This window comes from Agelaius phoeniceus, chromosome Z, assembly GCF_051311805.1.
Source record: "Agelaius phoeniceus isolate bAgePho1 chromosome Z, bAgePho1.hap1, whole genome shotgun sequence".
NCBI lineage: Eukaryota > Metazoa > Chordata > Aves > Passeriformes > Icteridae > Agelaius > Agelaius phoeniceus.
In genome coordinates this window covers 91,933,930-91,953,544 of record NC_135303.1, presented here as the reverse complement: position 1 = coordinate 91,953,544, position 19,615 = coordinate 91,933,930, and the positions used below count along the sequence as shown (strand labels likewise).

Below are 19,615 nucleotides of genomic sequence, written 5' to 3'. Positions count from 1 at the left end.
GCAGCAGGTTTAGTGAGAAGGAAGAGGAAGAGAAGAAGAAAGGGGTATCGGAGATGGAGGTCCAAGAAGAAGCAGAAGTTTCAGATCCCGGAAGAATTTCTGACATTTGAGGTAGGTTTCTTAAAAGTTTGGTGGAGAGAGCAATATTGGAAATGTTGAAGTTTAGCAAAGATGACTTGGTAGCTATGGAGTGTAAGCCTGAAGTTGATGTGTTTGTGAGAAGTTGATAAAACTTCTGATAAAACAGCAGGATTTTGAAGAACTAGAAAAAATTTGAGGAGGACCAAAAGTCCTTTTTTTTTTTAAGGATAGGGCCCCAGAGATGTGTAGTAGAAAGGCTGTGAGGGAAAGATAGAGGAAAACAAGATAGGATTCAGGAACACTTCAGTAAAATATTATAGAAAGCTACTATGTGAACTCTTGTTATCATATGCATGTGAGATAAATAAAAATAGCATTTGCTCTTATCCCTGCAGATTCTGGGGATAAGATGAATGGAATTGTTGAAAGATGTGGTTATGAAGCGAGAGGTGAGTGTACACTAGAAAAGAACTGCCTGGCTCTGATGTGAGCTTGAACACTGATGTCCTTCCCAGTGTGTTTGAAGGAAGGAACACTTGAGGGTTTGTTAAAAGAACAAAAGAAGGCTTTGGTCTGGTCATGCTTTAATGATCTAAGGGAGTCTAACCTACAGCTTACCCCTTTAGTCTAGTATTGAATTGGAGGGGAAAATAAGCATTTGATGGACTTAGGATTTGAACTCATGCAGTGGTGTGGCAGATGGCATGTTTTATTAGCCTGTCGATTCTTGGTTTTGACTAACAGAAGGGGTTTGAAATTAATGAAGTCCTTATGTTTAAATCTTCAGGGAAAGGGGTGTCATAGGACCAAGCACAAAAGCTGTTAGTGCAGAGGACTAGATATCTGTGCCTGTAGTGGAAAACTTCGGCCCATTTATGGGTTTATCTTGGAGTAAATAGTAAATAAAAAGGAAAGCCTGTCTCAGCAAGCTGTTGCAAAATTACAACAAATTATGTTAGTTCTTGAGTTCCTTGGTGTCCAGGTCTTACAGCAGCATTAAGTGCTCATAGCTAGTGTGTATGGCAGGGATCAGTATCCTGTAGAAAAGGTCGGCTGTTTGTTCCCAAAATTACCTGCCAGCACCCCTCCTCACAGAGCCTGCTGCTGACATGGCCTGTCCCTTGGCCCGTAAGTTGTAGTTGCTGCCCTGGATGTGTCAGTTGTACAAAACTAGCTGCCTTTTGGTTAATACAAGCAAATATGTTTTGCATTTCAGGCCTCTTCTCTTTTCCAGAGTCTCTATCTTCTTGTTTGGGTTGTGCTGGCTGCTTGCCTGTTTGTTGGCTGAGTCTTTCCTATTTTTTATTACAATAAATTGGTTGTTTGGTTTTACAGCCAAGTTGCTGATGAAACTGAATATTGTGAGTAGGTAATTATTGTGACTAGGTAATGATCTCTGGCTGCTTTTGAAAACAATATTCTCGGCTGCACCTCGATGTTTATTTTTCTGTAAATGTCTCAACATTTACATTCCTTACAGCAGGAAACCCATTATCCAGTTTTTGAAGCTTACTGCTGGTGACATTTTCCCTTCATTTTTTATTACTAAAACGTGCTGCATCATCATTATAACACAAATTATGAGTGCTCTTGATTGGGTGGATAAACTGGGCTGTAAAATCACAAGCTTTCTATTTAATCCACTTCAATTGCAAACTGGAATATGTTCTATTTATTTTATTCTATGACTTGCTGGTTTGGTTGGTTTTTCTTTTTGTTTGTTTGGTTTTTAATAGAACAACTTAGTTAAAGAGTGGAGTGTTAATTCTGGAGGGCAAGAAACATGGCAGGTGTGTCCAGCTCCTCAGTACAGGAAAGACAAGGAGCTAATGCAGAACCTCCAGTGGAGGGCACAAGGATTATGAGGGGTCTGGAGCATCCCTTGTGATGAGAGATGGCAAGACCTGGGCGTGATTAGCCTAGAGGAGACTGAGAGGGGATCTCATTAATGCAGATAAACATCTCAAAGGCAGGTGTCCAGAGAATGGTGTTGGACTCTTTCAGTGGTGTCCAGCGACTGAATGAGGAGCAATGGCCACAACTGAAATACAGGAAGTTTCACTTCAGCATGAGGAAGAACTTCTGTATGTTGAAGGTGGATAGCTCTGGTAGAGGAGTTCCAGTGAGGTCGGGGAGCGTCCCTCTGTGAGACATATCACGCCCACCTGGAGTTCTTATGCTATTTGCTCTGTGTGACCCTGCCTTCTCAGGGGGTTGGGCTAGGTAATCTCGAGAGATCATCTTTATTCTGTGACTCCTCCGGGATCATTTCCACGGCCACTTGAATTCTTCACACCCTGGAGCTGCTGCAGGAGTACCGTGTAATTGGAGCCGGTACCTACCGGACTGTGTGTATGCAGCTGGACTAGTGTTCCCTCTCAGTTCCCAGTCTGTACCACTGCAGTTTCCCCTCAGGGTTCCCGGTGTGTTTGCACCCCTCTAGTCCAGTTTCCCCTCAGGGTTCCCGGTGTGTCTGTACCCCTCTAGCCCAGTTTCCCCTCAGGTCCCCCCGCCCCTGCCTGCCGCCCTTCCCGCCGGACCGCCCTCCCCGTCACGTGCCGGGAGCGCGCTCCGGGTGCACGATGATGGTGGCGGCGGCGCCCGGCGGCGGCGGGTAGAAAATGGCGGATTTCGAGGAGCTCCGGGTGAGGAGGAAGGAGGGAGAGAGGTGGCTGCAGGGGCAAGATGTCGGTGCTGAGGGGCCCGCGCCATCCCCGGAGTGAGAGGGAGGGAGGGATGGAAGGAGCGGGCCCGCCCCGACTTCCCGGGGGTCGGCGGGGTCTGCCTGGGGAGACCCTCCCTGTCAGTGCCCAGTTCCCCGTCAGTGCCCGGTTCCCCATCCCCGCCGCGCGGGTTGTGCTGCTGCTGCCGCCGGGGAGGTTCTTCTTGCTCCTCCCGACATTTTAAAAGCCATCTCGGCGCTGCCGAGCGGCCCCAGGGCTCGAACGGCTCCTGCTGGGCCCCGCGCTCCGTGCGGCTGAAGGGAGGGCGGTGAATAACCACCGGGCTGTTAAAAATGCTGATAGTTGTGGAATCTCTGGAAATCCGTGGACCGCTTTCCATCCGGGAAAGCTCTGCTTGCCCAGCGTGAAACCCACAGCCGCTTTTCAGACTTGTTTTATCTTCGGTTCATTATCTTTCATATTGTCGTGGTGGAGTCTCTGTAGCAGATTTGTCGGTGTGGGTGTGTGCGTGCGTGTCCTTTCATTCTGTTGAGGTGTGTACACAAAGAGCTGACTGCATAGTTGGTGCTTTTCCTCCTGTTTCCTGAACAATCCGCTGTTACCTTTGTGCGGAAGGAGGAGGTTGTCTTTCAGCGGCGTCCACAACTGCAGAAGTGGAATTCTTCGTGGGAATTCTGCGTGCAGGCCGCTCCCCCCACCTGGACTTTGTTACAGGAGGAATAAAAGCCATTTAAATAGGAACCCCTGTGAGCTGGGCTTTAGTGGAGAGGAAGAGCTGGTGTTGGTGAGACCAGTGTGAAATGTGCTGCAGCCGCCAGAGAATTTCCCTGCTGAGGCTTCTTCCAGCACTAACATTGGTAGTGCAACTGAGGAGCTCTCTCATGAAAATATAGTGGAAAGAACTGAGTTTCTTTGTCTGAGGACAGCAGTGCTCTGTCTCAGTTTTAGGTTTAGGAATTGCTTGCTTATTTTTTTATACGTCAGCCTTGTGGTTTTGGGTTTTTTCCCCCCCCCCTTTAAATGTGTTTGTGTTTACAGATTTTCTTGCTGGGTGTCCTTACCCATTCTCACCCTCATTCCAAGGTGTCTCAAAGGGTTTGGCTGAAGCCCCAGTGTAAACTTTGCGCCAGTAGTGACTCTTCTTTTATCTCTTCCTCTCCAGTCTTGAGGTGGAGTTATGATCTGTCTCTCCCAAAGCACTGGAATCACTTATCTAGATATCCATAAGTATTGATAGTCTCCCTCAGGGCATTAGGTTCCTGAATACCTTTAAAATTGACAGGAAACTTGAGGTGCATAGATAGATGTAATGCAGGAAGTATGGAGGGAAAAGGGAACTGTGTTTCAGACTGACTGCAGAGCTGCCCTTTCATCACTTAAGAGATGCCACTAGTTTAAAAAAATAAATTCTGAAGACATATCTTTTGATATTCCCATTCATCTTATTTGTAAACTGGAGTGCTTGTGAGATGAATCTGTTAGCCTGGAGCTTCTCTAAATGTTCAATATTGGTGTGATAATAATTCATGGCCTGTTGTGGGAAAGCTCTGGGTAATTTTTGGAAGAGAATGTTATTGTCTGCCTCATGTCTGCCAGGCCATGGCGGATTTTTTCCTTTTTTCTTTTTGCATTTGAGGATGCATTTGAATGTGTCTGCTTGAATATTTGGTTTTGAGGCTTAAATTTTTTTCAGACAACCAAATATTCCTGCTTTTGACCAAAGATGAGAGAGATTCCCCTACTCCCAGTAGATTTTGTGAATTGACCTCTAGGTGTGATCTGAAATGGCTGCTTTATAGATTAACTTACTGAATGTTTTTATGGCAGTATTGTTTGCTGCTCTCTTGTTGATTGCAGTTTCCTGTAGTATATAATCTCTACCTGCTTTATAAAAGGCCACTTGGGCCATTTTGAGAATGGAATTTATTTTAGTAATTGGTTAAGGACTGTCTAAAGGCAGGAGATCAGAGTTCTCTCTTAAACCCTGTTTCTTGAGGGAAACAAGCAGGCACAGTTGGGTTGGTATGGGGTTTTTTTGTGGTTTTTTGTCTGTTTGTTTGGGGGTTTTTTGGGGGTTTTTTTTGGTTGTTTTTTTTTTTTTTTTATGGGCAAAGGAGCATTCTAATATTTGTTAGGACTATTCCTGGTATCCTCTGTATCTTCACAGAAAAAGTTCTGTGGACTTGGGACCCAAGGGTTATAAGTGAGAGGCTGTAGTGAAAGAAACCAGACTTCAAGAAACCTGCTTGAAGTTACATTGGGCCTTTTGAAAATCTTCGGTTTTGTTAAAGGCTTTGCTACTTTTCAAGATACTGCTGAAAATGTCTGGGCTGAGGCTTACCCTTCCAGACCATATGATTAAGCTTTTATTAGCAAGGAGTGTTTATTGATTTCTGTAGATTACTGGATTCTGGAGTCTTAGGGAGTGGCTGAGAAGATGAGGAGAGCACAACAGTGTCTAGTTGTAGTTAGTTTTGAGATACCATTTCCAGAGCTGCTGTTCACAGATGTGTTTTTAAACCTGGCTCATACCTTTCTCCATAATCCCCTCTCCAGAGCAGCCCAGTAAATGATGAAGGAATTACTCAGGCACAGGCGGATGTGGAACAGAATCATCAGCCTGGTGTGGAGGCCAGAGATGACGAGTAAGACACATTTTTGAATAGAATTGGCCCAGAAGTGGGCAACTACAGCTCCTTCTGAGAGCCATCTGTGAGGCAACAATTCCAGCTCCCAGCAGATTCTGAACTCACCAGGATTTAGCTTGAAGCTTGTTGAATTTCAGCATAATACTGCAGATAAGAGGATCAGTTACATATTATTTAGTATTCTTGGGTCCCCTGTGTTTATGCTGCCGTCCTGACTCTAAAATTGAAACAAAAAATGTGGAGTGCATGCAGTCTTTGAAACAGATCTCTAGTTTAGGTGGCAGTATCAGTCTCACAGTTTGTGTTTAGTCACGTTTTGAAGTAATTTGTTAGTGTCATCTCTGTGGGACAAAAAAGAAGGCTCTTTATAGGCAAATGGCTCTGCCTGTGCCAAAACTACTCCGTGACACTTGTGATCAGTTTCATAGCCATTGTGGAAAAGAACTCATTTGGTTGAGAAGAGATAGAAGCGTGCTAATATATCCTTTCTGGCAGGAGAGATTGCACAAAATTTACTGGAAAATCATGTTTATAAATGCTGGAAGCAGGTCCCACTTTTACTTTTTGTACTTGCACACTCAGTACTAAAGACACGCGATGCAAATGGGAGGAGAAATGTTGTTTGGATACCATATTAAAATACAGAAGCTGAAGTCTCATACATTGGATCTCTTGTTCATGCCAGACTTGGTGTCTTTCCACTTCAGTTGCTTTATTTTTCCAGTCTGGAAGAACGCTGTAAGTGACCGCCTCACATTTACCAGGTGAAGCAGTTCTTAGTGTTAAATTGCTAACAAGAAAATGCTGAGAGCTGTTTTCATGTGTCCCCCTCAAGGTCACTGACAAACACTGTTTTATTTTATCTGTGTTAAATATAATTTTATTGTCTATGCCGACCAGTTTATGTTTTTGATGTAGAAATCAAATTCCACATCATGATTTCAATTAAACTTAAGATGGTGAACAGAATGGATGTGAGAAGTTGCTGTTGGTGCTTTCGTGATTCTTAGGCTGCAGTTGAGTGTATTAAATAACATAAATGCTGATAAAATAGTCCTAATAGCCTATGATAATTGGGTCAGAATTTCGTATCTGCACAAAATTCTTGTGTGCTCCATAGATTCACAGTCACTATTCTAGATCATTAAGGTTTGTTGAGACACCTTAAAAGTTTGTTTATGTAAAATCATTAACAATTAACTGATTGTGCTGGATACAGTGCTGGGGAAAGGAAGGAGATAATGAGTTTTTGGGTACTGTAAAAAAGAAGCTGCAATGAAATGGCCAAGCTTTGTTTTGAATGTCTTAAATATTTGTGTTTGTTTAACTTAGGATTTTTGCTGTTATTGAGTGCATGCAACTTTGGAGCTAATTCCTAATTAAGGAGACAGGCTAGAGTCTGTGCAGAGGAAAATCTCCCTAATACTGTGGATCTGGTGGTTATGATTTGCATTGACTCTGGTTTCCTTTAGAGCTGCTTTTGCTGTCCTGTACTACTGACACGGATTTCAATAATGGCATCTTTGTTTTTTTCCCTGTGACTTGCATTTCTTTAGCTATAGTTATATCAGTTTGGGAAAACATTTCCACTCAGCAAAGAGGTCTTCAGCTGCCCCAGGACACGGGTTGTTTTTCCTCACCATCATTACCCATTTCTAGCCTGCTGTATGTCAGCATGGACGCAAATCTACTGCAAAAGATGTCACAGATGTACTGCTCCACTGAATGTCCGTGAAAGGGCTTAAAGTCAGGAGAGAGGATTTGTGGTACCTGTCCTTGGTGTGTCTGTTCTGTACAGAGCATTCAGACACTTTGGGGATTATCTGGAAGGCAATGGGGCTGAAGCAAAGCTCTTAGGGGCAAGCTGACCAGCACTTCCGAGTAGGATGGATTGCTTCTGGAGCGCAGGTGTCCAGCTGGCAGCTCCAGCAGAACTTGCCTTAAAGCCGCAGTTGTTGCTGCTCATTGTAGGGCATGTATCAAGAATTAAACAAATTAAACAGGCATTTTCAGTTACCTTGCACTGATCTCTCTCTCTATACATATATATATAAAAAAAGAGATGTAGAGTGACTGTTAATATTGCGGGGGAGTGTGGAGAATCACACAGGTCTTGTTTGGAGAGATATTTGATCCCTTACTTAGCTTTGAAACACGCCTGCCCCTTAATTTCAATGGCATGTCAGCATTTCCTGGGCTCCTTAACATCATCCTCCCAGGGAAATTAATGCCATTCCAGATACACCTACGGCTTAATGCTTTATAACAGTGTTTCTGCTGATGAATCATGGTTGCTAAAGTTTAAATGTAAGAAACAAAAAAAAAAACCTATGAAGCTTCTTATAACCTTCAAGTACGAATTTCAGGGAGAAAAATATTTCTGGAATATAAAAGTGCTTGAATTATCCTGTCTGATTTCCTTAGAGTTCTGTCAAACTACTTTGTGTTCATGGAGTAATGTTAAAACTAAAATGGCTTCGGTTTTGTGTTAAAAAAGCTTTTTTTATTGGGCTGTGCAGCTGTAAAGAACTTCTCTTAAGAGAAAATGTCATCTACATGACACAACTTGAATGTCTGATTGTAATTGAGTGATGTGAAAAGCATATTAATAACGAGTCTGCAGTCTTCTGCAATATGCTGGAAAACCAAAAGAAAGTAACTTGATAAGGGTTTGTTGGAAGCAGTGTCTGCCTTGCACCATGATTCTATAAATGTTCTCAGACATACATCCCTATAAAAGTTTGTTGATGATAATGAATGTCCACTCTATATTTGTAAATGGAGTAGGAAGATAAGTACAGATCATAGGTTTGGGTTGGATGGGACCTTAAAGCTTCACTCCTATGGGTAGGGACACCTTCCACTGTCCCAGGCTGCTCCAAGCTCCATCCAGCCTGGCCTTGGACACTGCCAGGGATCCAGGGGCGGCCACAGCTGCTCTGGGCACCCTGGGCCAGGGCCTGCCCACCCTCCCAGCCAGCAATTCCTAATTGCCAAGAGCCCAAAATCTGTGCCTGCCCTCTGGCAGTGGGAGCCATTGCCTGGCTGCTGTCCCTGCAGGCCTTGTCCCCAGTCCCTGTGCAGCTCTGCTGGAGCCCCTGGCAGGTGTGTTTTCATATACGTGTTTGTTGTTGCCTTAGAGGGAAAGTGTTGTAAAAGCTATTGCTTAGATACTCCTGTAAACTTCAGTTTTTGCAAGTCTTCTTTCTAAAGCCTGTCTAAGATTTTTACACTGGTGGACAAAGCAGTATATATTTTTCATACTTGAAAGCATTTTTAATGTGGGCGTTAATTTAAAATTTTGATGACTATGGTATTGAAGCCAGGCTGTGTCTTCTAGTAAAATGAAATCCATCTTGTAACAAAGTGCTAGTTTGTGAAATTTTTTTGTATGAAATGTTAGCTGTGTTGAGGCGTGACTGACTGCACATTTCACCTTGATTAACTTGCAGGAATGCACAGAAGGCAGCAGGCAGGGTAGTAGACAGTATTTTGCAATACATAATCTCTGTGTAAAGGATTATTTTACTCATTTGCATTGTGATTATGGAATCCAGCGTCATGCTTACTGCCTGCATCTGAAATAAAGGAGCTGGCGTTGCTATCAAGCTTATGCAGTTATCTACAAAAGCATTCAACATGAAGTTTTCTGTAAATTCATTAATATTAGTATTATCTTTTAACACAGTTTCTCTTTTATGTCATAACTATAAAGCTGTTACAGTATTTCAAACCATTTTTTATGAATGTTGGAACACTTTCTTTTCATCACTCTGACTGAGTGCAAGGAAAAGTAGAACGGGAATGCCGGGTGGAAACTAACATTCTCCATCTTGTATTGTTTTGTTGTTGAGGGAAGTTGCTGGGATGAAATGAAGGTAACATCTGCTGCTGGTCTCTTCAAAAGTTTGGGTGAGCCAAAAAGTGACTCCATGACTTTTTGCTGGGTGCTGTGTCCATGGTGCATTTATAGACGGGGTGTTGGGGGAATACCTGTGTGAAGGCCACTGTGTTATCTCTGCTCAGAACTCTATATTTCTATCAGCTTCTTGATAGAAGAGTCACTGGATCCAAATGGGCTGTCTGGAAATGTTGAAAATCAGGGGCTGAAATGCAATAACCTTGTCTCATCAATGATGAGGAACGGGTGTGCCAGATGAGGTTTCTGCCATAGTGTTTTAAATGGTCATTTTGATTTGCATAAATAATGTGGCCCTTGAGAAGGCAGGTCCTGGCTATTTCTCCTGCTGTATTTTAATGGCACAAGAAATAGCCATTGACTTGGACTTGGGACTGCACATGCCCAGACTTGGGTCAGTGTGTGCCCAGGTGGACAAGGTACCCATGGTGTCCCAGCCGGGCTGTGACACAGCCCCAGGGCAGGGCCTGTCCCCTGTGCCAGCCCTGCTGGGGACAGCTCTGGGCCCTCAGGACAAGAGAGACCCTGAGGGGCTGGAGCGTGTGCAGGGCAGGGAATGGAGCTGGGAAGGGGCTGGAGCCCCAGGAGAGGCTGAGGGAGCTGGAGGAACTTGGGCTCTGCTTCATATAACAAGGGATGGGACAAGATGAAAGGGCCTCAAGTTTTTCTAGGGGAGGTCTAGATTTGATACTGGGAAAAATTTCTTGACCAAGGCTGTTGTCCCGCCCTGCACAAGTTGCCCAGGGCAGTGGAGGAGTCCCCATCTTGGAAAGATTTAAAAGCAATGTGGAAGTGGCATTTAGGGACGTGTGTTAGGGGTGGCCCTGGCAGTGCTGGAGCAATGGTTGTTCTTCATTATCTTGGAGGTCTTTTCCGACCTAAATGATTTTCTGATTTTAAGTTCAGTTTTCATCTGACACAATTCACTGGTCTTACTGCCAAAAGAATTTTCACAATATTAAAAAGAGAATAGGGAACGGGCCAGGGACACAGGGAGGATTTTGACTTTATTGGTGGCTGACTCAGTGTTTGGGCAAAAATTGTGTTAAAACTTCAGCTGCAATCAGATCTGTCAGAACATGAGTATTAACTCTGTGTAGAGTTGGAAGGACTTGGAAGGTAAAGGCAAAACACTGTTTTGAGTTGTGTCTCTTTTGAAATCAACGCCCAAAGTTTTAGTAAGAGTCCAGATGCACTTCTGAACTGTTTTTAAAAATACATGTGATCCCAGATGTCTGCTGTTTCCTACCTTCTGTTAGCACCTTCATCTGCAGTGCTTGAGTCTGGAGTTGTCATGGTGCAGCAGCACAGATTGGGGGCAGGTGTTCTTTCACCTTTAAAAACTTCATCTCCTTGCTAGGATGAAAGGGTCCCTAAGAAATAGGAAGGAAGTTGGTTAGAAGTGTTCTGGACAACTTTATACCTCTGAAATGGAGGTATAAACTGCTCACAAAAATGAGAGATAATGCATCTGTGCAAAGTTAATTGTTAGTAGCAGTGGAGCACAAGATTGTTACCTTTTGTATAGTGGGCTTTTTTTTTAATTTCTATTTTCACAAACCGTAGGATTCTGAGGATTGAACTGTGAAGTTAAAAAAATTAGTCTTCCAAAACTAACCCTGGTAACCAAGTAAATAGTATTATTTGTTTTGAAGATACCTTTGTGACGCTTGATGCCAGAATGTGATCTGAAAAGGAGAGGGAGTCCTTTGTGACATTTGAAGAATCAGTTATGTTTTTTGTGTGTTATGCTGTATGCCACAGTATGCAATACATAATGTAGCTTTTAAGAACTGTCCTCCTTGCTGTGCATATCTTTCAGCAATGAAATCTGATACGCCTATCTCTCTTTAGGCTTGCTTTAACAGTGTCCAAAATAAAGGGAGTTTCAAAATAAACAGTTCAGAAATTAAGAAATAAAATAATGAAGTGCTTAAAATGTGTTTGAAAACAGGTGATAATACTGATTCACTTGATTTTTTGTTTGGTATTTTGCTCCACAAAGTGAGACGGATTCTTTGTGGTACAGCTTGTGCTGTGAATTTAAGATTTTGTTGTTACTATTGTTTGAGTGTGGAAACAAATCTTTCATGGGCAAGCTCAACCTGCATCCTGGACGCTTTGTTTCTTCATTTTAAACTAACTGTACTTTTGTGTTCTGTGAAGGTGTGGGCAGTACCCATAACTAAGTAACAAGTTGTCAGATTGAGTGATGAAGGATGCCGCACCATGGCCTTGGAAAGGCCTCCTTGGGGTGCTGTGGGATTACCTGTGCTTTCCTCTCTTTCCTTTTTAGAATATGGTATCAAGTTTTCGTGTTTCTGAACTGCAAGTGCTGCTGGGATTTGCTGGACGTAATAAAAGTGGTCGCAAACATGACCTCCTGATGAGGGCACTGCACTTACTGAAGAGCGGCTGCAGCCCAGCAGTTCAGATCAAAATCCGGGAACTCTATAGGCGCCGGTATCCAAGGACGATTGAGGGGCTGTCCGATTTGTCGGCTATAAAACCTGCGGCGTTCAGCTTGGACAGCAGCTCGTCTCCAGTCGAGCCTGACTTGGCTGTCGCAGGCATTCACCCACTCCCTTCCACTTCAGTCACGCCTCAGTCTCCATCCTCGCCTGTCAGTTCCGTGCTCCTCCAAGACACTAAGCCCCACTTTGAGATGCAGCAGCCATCCCCTCCGATTCCACCTGTTCATCCTGATGTTCAGCTGAAAAGCTTGCCTTTCTACGATGTGCTCGACGTGCTCATTAAACCCACGAGCCTGGGTAAGTGTTTAATACCTCTGCGGCTTGCCTAATTCATTAAATAAGCTTTGCTTCTGACAATACTGAGCCCAGATTTCAGTGGGTTTTTGCAGCTGGGACAAATGGAAACTCCTTTCCTTCTATATATTTTACCTTTTCCTTTTCTTTACCATTTTTCCAAAAGTGCAAAACCACACTTCAGAAAATAGTTTTCTGTTATAAAAGTAACATGATTAAAGTCTTCTTTCTTTTGAATATTAAAGAGAAGATCGGGGTTATTCAGTTGGAAGGTACCTACTATGATCATCCAACTGCCTGACCAAAAGTTACAGAATAATAGTTAAGGGCATTGTCCAAATTCCTCTAAAACACTGGCAGCTGACAGCATTGACTGCTTTTCCTTGAGCCTTGTTCTGGTGTTTGGCCACCCTCTTGGTAATAAAATGTTTCCTAATACCTAGTCTGTACCCCCATTTTCTGGCTGAAAGATTTGGACCTGAAGTTTCTGCTTAGTGCAAATGAGGAACAATTTTGTCAGGAGTAATAGAAAAAGGATTTCAGGGTCAATAATTTACAAGCTGCAACAGGGTAAAGAGAATGAGTTCATTGGTTTGCTACTTTACCCTTATCTCACAGTAATTCTGCAGGCTCTGAGATCTGGCACTGAAATAGACACTTGGTGCTGCAATGTTCAGTGTTGTGCTCAAAGTAGTAAAGTTTCTCAGCCTGAAAGTAATATGGAGTGGACAATGTCTTCCAAATAACCTGAAATCAGCTTTATCTTCCCCAAGTGCCTCAGTCTTGAACATTTTGAATTATTTGGAGCTACATCTTCTGTCTTGAAATTCAGTCTGGCTTACTTTACATGTCAAAAAATGTTCCCTAACTATTTAGTAACATGTTTATAAAATAAGTTTGCATCCTCTTAAGCAATTTCATTTTTTAACTGATCACAAAGTCTTTTAGGCTGTGATTTGTAACTCAGTGAGAGATGAACTGATCATCTGCCATCCTGCAGTACCTAAAGCAGAAAACTTTATCAACAAACAGTAATTACAGTGCCTATTGTCACTTCTCTTTGTGCACAGTGACACTAATTTTTCTTGTGCATTTGAGAGTTAAGTCTTTAAATAACAGCTAAGTCAGAGAACTAGGAGTAGAGTCCACCTCACTGCTTCATGCATGAGAAGGGATGAGTGTGGTATTCCTTTGCACTAATTTGAGAGCCCAAGTGTAAGTGTGGGGTTTAGTTTTAACCCACACCAAATTAAATAACAAAATACTTCTGCTGTCTTTTTTACATGTGCTCAAATACTGTTCTTGAATACCCAATGTGCTCTGTGATGTGTGTGTGCATACATGCACACTGTATCTGTTTGGAATTGCTCAAGGAAATTGGTGTGTGTTTGCTCCACCTGGGTTCCTTTCAATGTTTGCCTTCTTTTTGTGTGGCTTTTTTCTGGGTAGAGAAACAATCTCCCCTGAATGTCGCAGTGCACAAGACAGTCCAGCTCTTCCAAATTTGATTGGTTTAGTTGTGCTGTTTTTTCATTTGTCCTCCCTGCTGCTTATTTTAAATTGGACATGCCTTTATTTCAGGTCAAAATTTTTAACTTCTGTTCAATTTTAAAGGAAGTAGGAAAGTGACATATGCCTACTGTGGACTTTAAATATGAAAATACTGCCAATTCCTATCACTGACAGACAAGTTGTATTCATAGATACAATGTGAACATCATATTTCTTTTTTTTTTTGTCAGATGCCACTAAATGGTAACTCCAGATATGAAGTCTAGCTGGCTTCTCTGGCTTGAGGGGTTGTGGTCCCTCCCTTCTTCCCCCAAGACTTTGTTACCTGTAGCTGTTTGTGAATTTTCCAGCTGTCCATTAATAACTTCTGCTGCACATGTTTTTCCTGTGTTTCCTTACAGTAGTTGTTGGCATCTCTATGGTATTCCTTTTGTCAGGTATCCAATGAAATATTTTGTTGTATATTTGTTCTTCCTCCTTTGGGAGAAAGGATTGTAACACAGTTTGCCAAGCTGCTTTAGTACTGAAGTGTAATGTGATATTAAACCATCTGAATGTAGTTTAATGAAAGATTTGTTCCATTGCATTTTTTTTAACAGTTACATGCAGTTCAACCACCATTCGGGTGACTTAATGCCTTGTTCCAGATCCTGTTTTAATCAACAGCTTTAATCACCATGGTTCAACCTCTTTTGTGTCTTTTTTTCTTCTTCTAGTACAGAGCAGTATTCAGAGGTTCCAGGAGAAGTTTTTTATCTTTGCTTTAACACCACAGCAGGTCAGAGAAATCTGTATTTCCAGGTAAGAAGTAAGAGTGTGGTATAGTGTAGGTAAATCTCTACAAAATTTCAGGACAAAGTGTGAGGCTTTGGTTCACCATATGCATCACTTATTCTGCAGATGCAGAGTGATAATCCTCACTGAAGTTACTCTTGAGTTTATATCTGCTCTGTTTCCTTCAGGAACAACTGTGCACAGAATTTGTGTGCATTTTGTGAAAATTGTACCCTGTTAAAGAATTAACAACTACTTAGTTCCGAGTAATTGTCACTGTTGAGAGAGGTGGGAAGCTTCCCTACATTTCTCGTGGCTGTAGGAATGGAAGCCTGCTTTTCTGTTTTTTTCCCAGGGTTGATGTTGTAAAATTATGAAAAATCATGGGTGCTTTTTCATCCCTGGCAGCATCCTACTTGATTGTTGCTATGATCTTTTGATGGAGGATGCTGATCCTGAAGTTCTGTGTAAATTGGGAGTAGTTAAACAGAAATATCAGTTGTAAGGTGCTCATAGCTCAATAAAACAGAAACAAGAGCAAAATTTAATGATGCTGGGGCAGTTGTGTCAGTTGTTTCTCTGTATGGCTGCAATATGAGTGAGTACTAAGTGGGTACAATATGTGCAATATGAGTGGGTACTAAGTGGGTACTTCTCTTTTTCTTTCTCTTTGTCACAGGGACTTTCTGCCTGGAGGCAGGAGAGATTATACAGTCCAAGTTCAGCTCAGGTACGTTTTGTGCTGTGTTCTCTGAAAACCTAATTGGCTGATGGATATTTCTGGGGACACTTGAAAATAATGCTTTCTCTTTCTATGGATACAGGCTATGCCTAGCAGAGACAAGCTGCCCTCAAGAGGATAATTATCCTAATAGTTTGTGCATTAAAGTAAATGGGAAGCTGTTCCCATTGCCAGTAAGTATGTATGTATGTATTTGTGGCTTCTTGGTAACTTGTGGAGTGTGTATGTGTTTTTCTGTAGTGTTAGCTTGCCAAAACAGTCAAGCTATTTGTTATCACTCAGATTTCTCTAATGTTAGGAATGGAGTTTGTACATTTGCTGTGTCTGATGGCCATTACTACTGTTAATCATATTACAGCTGCTGCACGGACTAAATGTGACTAAGCCCCCTACAGCAAACCTCATCTTTTGCCGTTAATGTAACTAAATAATTCAAAAACAATCTGGTGTCTGCATGGAGAATCCTTCTCACAGGTGCTTATACTCAGTTTATTTGAGGGTGGTAGCCCTTGCTGTGTGGGCTGCCTGTATTTGTGAGAGGCTTGAGTTCCTTCTTGTTCTGAGGCAATGGCATCAGCCTCTTGTGTGCCACTTGTGCACTGCTCTGCCTCTGTCTGCTTACAGCACAGTTTATTATGGGGATGAAGAAGAGACACGTTTCAGGGTTCCTAGTACATTGCTGATACTGTATCAGAGCACTGTTGGCAGTCACACTTCAGGAGTGTCTGATGTTGCAGAAATTACTACATAGTCACCATAGGGTCATCTGGAGCCTTGGGTATGGACAGAAAGGGAAAAGCTCTCTCATTCTCAAAACATTTCTGGAATGGGTTTCTCTCTTTCTTCTTTCAATAGAACAGAGAGAAACTCTTGCACAACCCATTCAGAATATTTCTTGAGGCTATAAAGTGTGGTAAAAGTCATGGAACAGAGGGTTTTTTCAGTAGGTTTGGAAAGTGGGTTTTTTCAGTGGGTTTGGAAAAATATCATGTGGAGAGAGAAGGTGTGAAACCTCTTTTTCAGATTGTTTTTCACCACCTTGGTGTGTTAGACGTATTGTCCTGTACCCTCCCTCCTCCCATATGCAACTGTGACTGCTTTTTTAAATTTTGCCTCTATTCAGCTTAAGTGAGACTCCTTAGATTCTCTTCCTCCTATTTCAGTCTTCAGGTTATAAAAGGTTTCTTTCTCATGTTTTCTGCTCAGTGTTTTTTGCAAATGCTGGTCATGTTCTGTGTCATAACTTTGAGGGTTACAACAAAAAAGAATTCAGTCTGATGTTATCTTTTGGGCATCAGTGTCAGCTGATTCTCTGTCTTGTTAATATAGGTTACACCCTGCTGTGCTCTCCATTTTGTTTGTAAGGTGTCACAGTTGTAGCAGAAACTACTACTAATCTTGGATTATTACTTAGCTTGAGACTTAAATCCTCTAGGTTCTTCCTGCACATAAGATGATTTTTTAATCTGTTCAGCTGAACCTTAGCTGGGAAAATGAATAAATCACTATTGCCTTGGCAACTTCCCCTCCTCATTCACTATGAGCTGAATGACAAATAGAGTCTCAGTCTGAGTGCTTCTGCAGGCTTTTTTTTCTCTCTGCATCACTGGGCACTTCCTTTCTGTTGCAGGAAGTGTAAGGTAACTTCTTTGCCTCAAAGACCACTGTTTTCCACGGCAGTAGTGTTAGTTAACCTCTGATGCCAGCTCTTTTTGCCCACCTGCACAGTGCATAAGTGAACTTCTGTCTTTGCCTGGTAGGGCAGTTCACACCTCTGCAGAAAAAAAAAAAAAAATTCTTTAAATTATTCTTAGTCTGTAAATTATTCTTGGTCATCTCCTTGCTTGCAATCCTTACCAGAAGCTTCACAGCAGTGCTGCCTGTGTGCCAGTACTGCATGGGATTGTGTTTATGTGAGCATCATGTTTCCTTGTATCCTGCATCTGTGTCACTGGGAAAAGCCAGATAAATGAGCAGTTATGCTTTCTCCTGATTAATTTCCTTGCTGTAGCAGATGATACCTGCCTTGAGTAGTGTGGTTCTTTGAAGAACCATGGAAGACTTCAAGACCCCAATAATGTTGCCACTAGAGTGGGCAGCCTGCCTAAACAGTGCCAGGCCATGTTGGTTAGGAGGCAAGCAGAAAGCTCCCAAAAGGACAGGAGGAGAAGGTTCCAAATTGTTGTAGGAGTATGAGAGTGAATCTGTTCTCAAGAATAAGCTCTGTGGAAGAAAACACTAAAAGCTTTGCTGAAACAAATCATGTGCACTGCAGAGTCTGTCTCTGGAAAAAAAAAAAAAAAAAGGGAAATGTAAGAGAACTTGCATTCACTCTCTTCTGAAGTAATTCTGTGTTTTAAATGTGAAATTGTCATCAGTTCCCATATGTCTGTTGCTTCTGTGTTCTGGAATAAAGCCCTTGTGGCATACTGGGCTAGTGAGTAGAAGAGACTGTTTATATATATATGTATGTATGTATGTACATATAAATAGATATAAAAATATTTTTTATTATTATTATTGTTTTTATTTCCAGACTTACCATCTTTCAAAGTAACTCCTTCACCAAGCACTAGGTTGTGAATGTGTGTGTATTTCTCTGGTTAAAGAAATACTTATTTTTTTTCTCAGCATATCCTTTCTGGGTGAGTTTTTTGATAAAACAGCACTGTCTGGAAATGCATCAGTACTGCCTGTGCAAGAGGCCGAGCTGCACTTGCAGGCATCCTTCATGTGCAGGATGAGTTTGAGATGAGAGGCTGCAGGCTGGCTGTGAGCTCAGAGCAGGAGTTCTCAGGGTGGCTCTGTCAGACTGGCTTGTTGTCACCGTGACAGATGCAGGGTGAGAGGAATAAGCTGCAGGCTTATTGTGTGGCGAGGGCGTTGGAACTGGATGATCTTTAAGGTCACTTCCACCCCAAACCTCTCTGATTCCATGATCTCTTAAATACAGCTGGTAATCCATGTGCAGCCTTCCTCAGGGACCTAGGGACCTTGGCAGAGGACAGGTGACACCTGTTGCTAATGGGGCCAGTAGCTAATGAGGCAAAGTAGTCACTGAGGTGATGTGGAGCTCTTGGAACAAGAAGTAATTGTTTCTTAACCAGTGAAGTGTTTTCAGTGTGTGAAACACTTGAGATTAGTCTTCATTACTTGCTCTGTTTGTCACTAAGGCTGTGTCCTTGTGATGTTTCACTCTGTTCCAGTAGGGCGTGGGGAGAAAGAGGACAGAACATCCACATGACATTTTACTCTTCCAGTGAACTTACCTGGACCCAAACTGTGTTCTCTTTCACCTTTCCAGTGCTTCTGTAAAACCCTTTTAAAACAACAAATGCCTTACAACTGTCTTTGTCTCTGGTGATCTACTGTGAAAGTCTGATATTTCTCAGAATAAATGCTGGCTTTGCTCTCCAGCCTAGACAGCCTCTAAGCTTGCCTGCTTCTCATAGGTCTGTTTAAAGCTAACAAGTATGTATCAGCAGTTTCAGAGTACACTGGGGCGACTGGGTAACACATCCATTGTCCTTTTTTTCCACAGGGATATGCTCCACCACCAAAAAATGGAATTGAGCAGAAGCGACCTGGGCGTCCCTTGAATATCACTTCTCTAGTTAGGCTGTCATCAGCAGTGCCAAACCAGATTTCCATCTCTTGGGCTTCTGAAATTGGAAAGGTAACCTGCATGTTCTGTAGGATGTGGGAAGTCATCTAAATAGCCTATTTGAGCATTCCTGCTCCCCTGCTGCCTGATGTGGCTGCAAAGTGTTTTTTGTTAGATGGCTGAGCTTATTATCAGTGCCAGGAAACAAAGTTTGCTCTAGAACTGTAGTAGTTTTCAGTAACACATGTGGGATTTACATACAGATGGAAAGATAGTCTTACAGGCTTCACATTCAAAAGTCTGCTTTTAGAGTTTGCCTGAAATGCATGTCAAAAATGACAAACTCTTTTTGTGGTGTGAATAGTAAATCCCCCTGTCGATTTATTAAGGAAAGAGAAGGAGAGTGCAAGGACTTTTTGACTCCATCCTAGGTTTAAATAACTGTTGCAGCACCCTTTCAGCTGTTGTCAAGTCAAGAACTATTTATTCCTTATCTGTGACTGCTTGTGTTAATTCTGGATGCAGTTATCAAAGTAGTTTTCTCTACGAGGTTTTATTCAAAATCAGATTCTCTGGACTAAAAATACCACATATTTCAAAGAGACTCCAGCATAAGCTTTTATATTAAAATTTTAAAAAGAAATAGGATTGAAAGGTAATGTTCAAAAAATAAACGAAGGGCAGTGCTGACATCAAAGGATGATTTTCTAGAACAGGGATGGAGACAAAGATCTGAGCCATTGCTTCCCAGTCAAAGCACAGAATCTTAAAATGGCTCCAGTCCTCTGTGTGGTCTTGGCCTCTCATGCTGGGGCCTGCTAGCTTTACTCCCTGTATTGCCAAAATACACTCTGATGGAAGCAGATGACTCGGAATGCTTGGA

At 42.3% G+C, this 19,615-nt stretch overlaps 1 protein-coding gene across 8 annotated transcripts in view; it reads left to right on the top strand.

Moving 5' to 3' along the window:
- The first annotated feature begins 2,607 nt into the window (after positions 1 to 2,607).
- Positions 2,608 to 19,615, top strand: part of PIAS2 (protein inhibitor of activated STAT 2) — a 28,041-nt gene continuing 11,033 nt past the window's right edge. For all 8 annotated transcript variants that reach the window (XR_008535865.2, XR_008535864.2, XR_013179743.1 and 5 more), the window contains exons 1-6: positions 2,608 to 2,726; positions 11,629 to 12,103; positions 14,329 to 14,413; positions 15,066 to 15,116; positions 15,211 to 15,301; positions 18,670 to 18,804. Coding sequence is in view for 4 of the 8 variants with exons in the window: in XM_054652132.2 (XP_054508107.1) it covers positions 2,703 to 2,726; positions 11,629 to 12,103; positions 14,329 to 14,413; positions 15,066 to 15,116; positions 15,211 to 15,301; positions 18,670 to 18,804 (861 nt within the window). In the remaining 4 variants the exon portion in view is untranslated. The remainder of the gene's footprint in view (positions 2,727 to 11,628; positions 12,104 to 14,328; positions 14,414 to 15,065; positions 15,117 to 15,210; positions 15,302 to 18,669; positions 18,805 to 19,615) is intronic.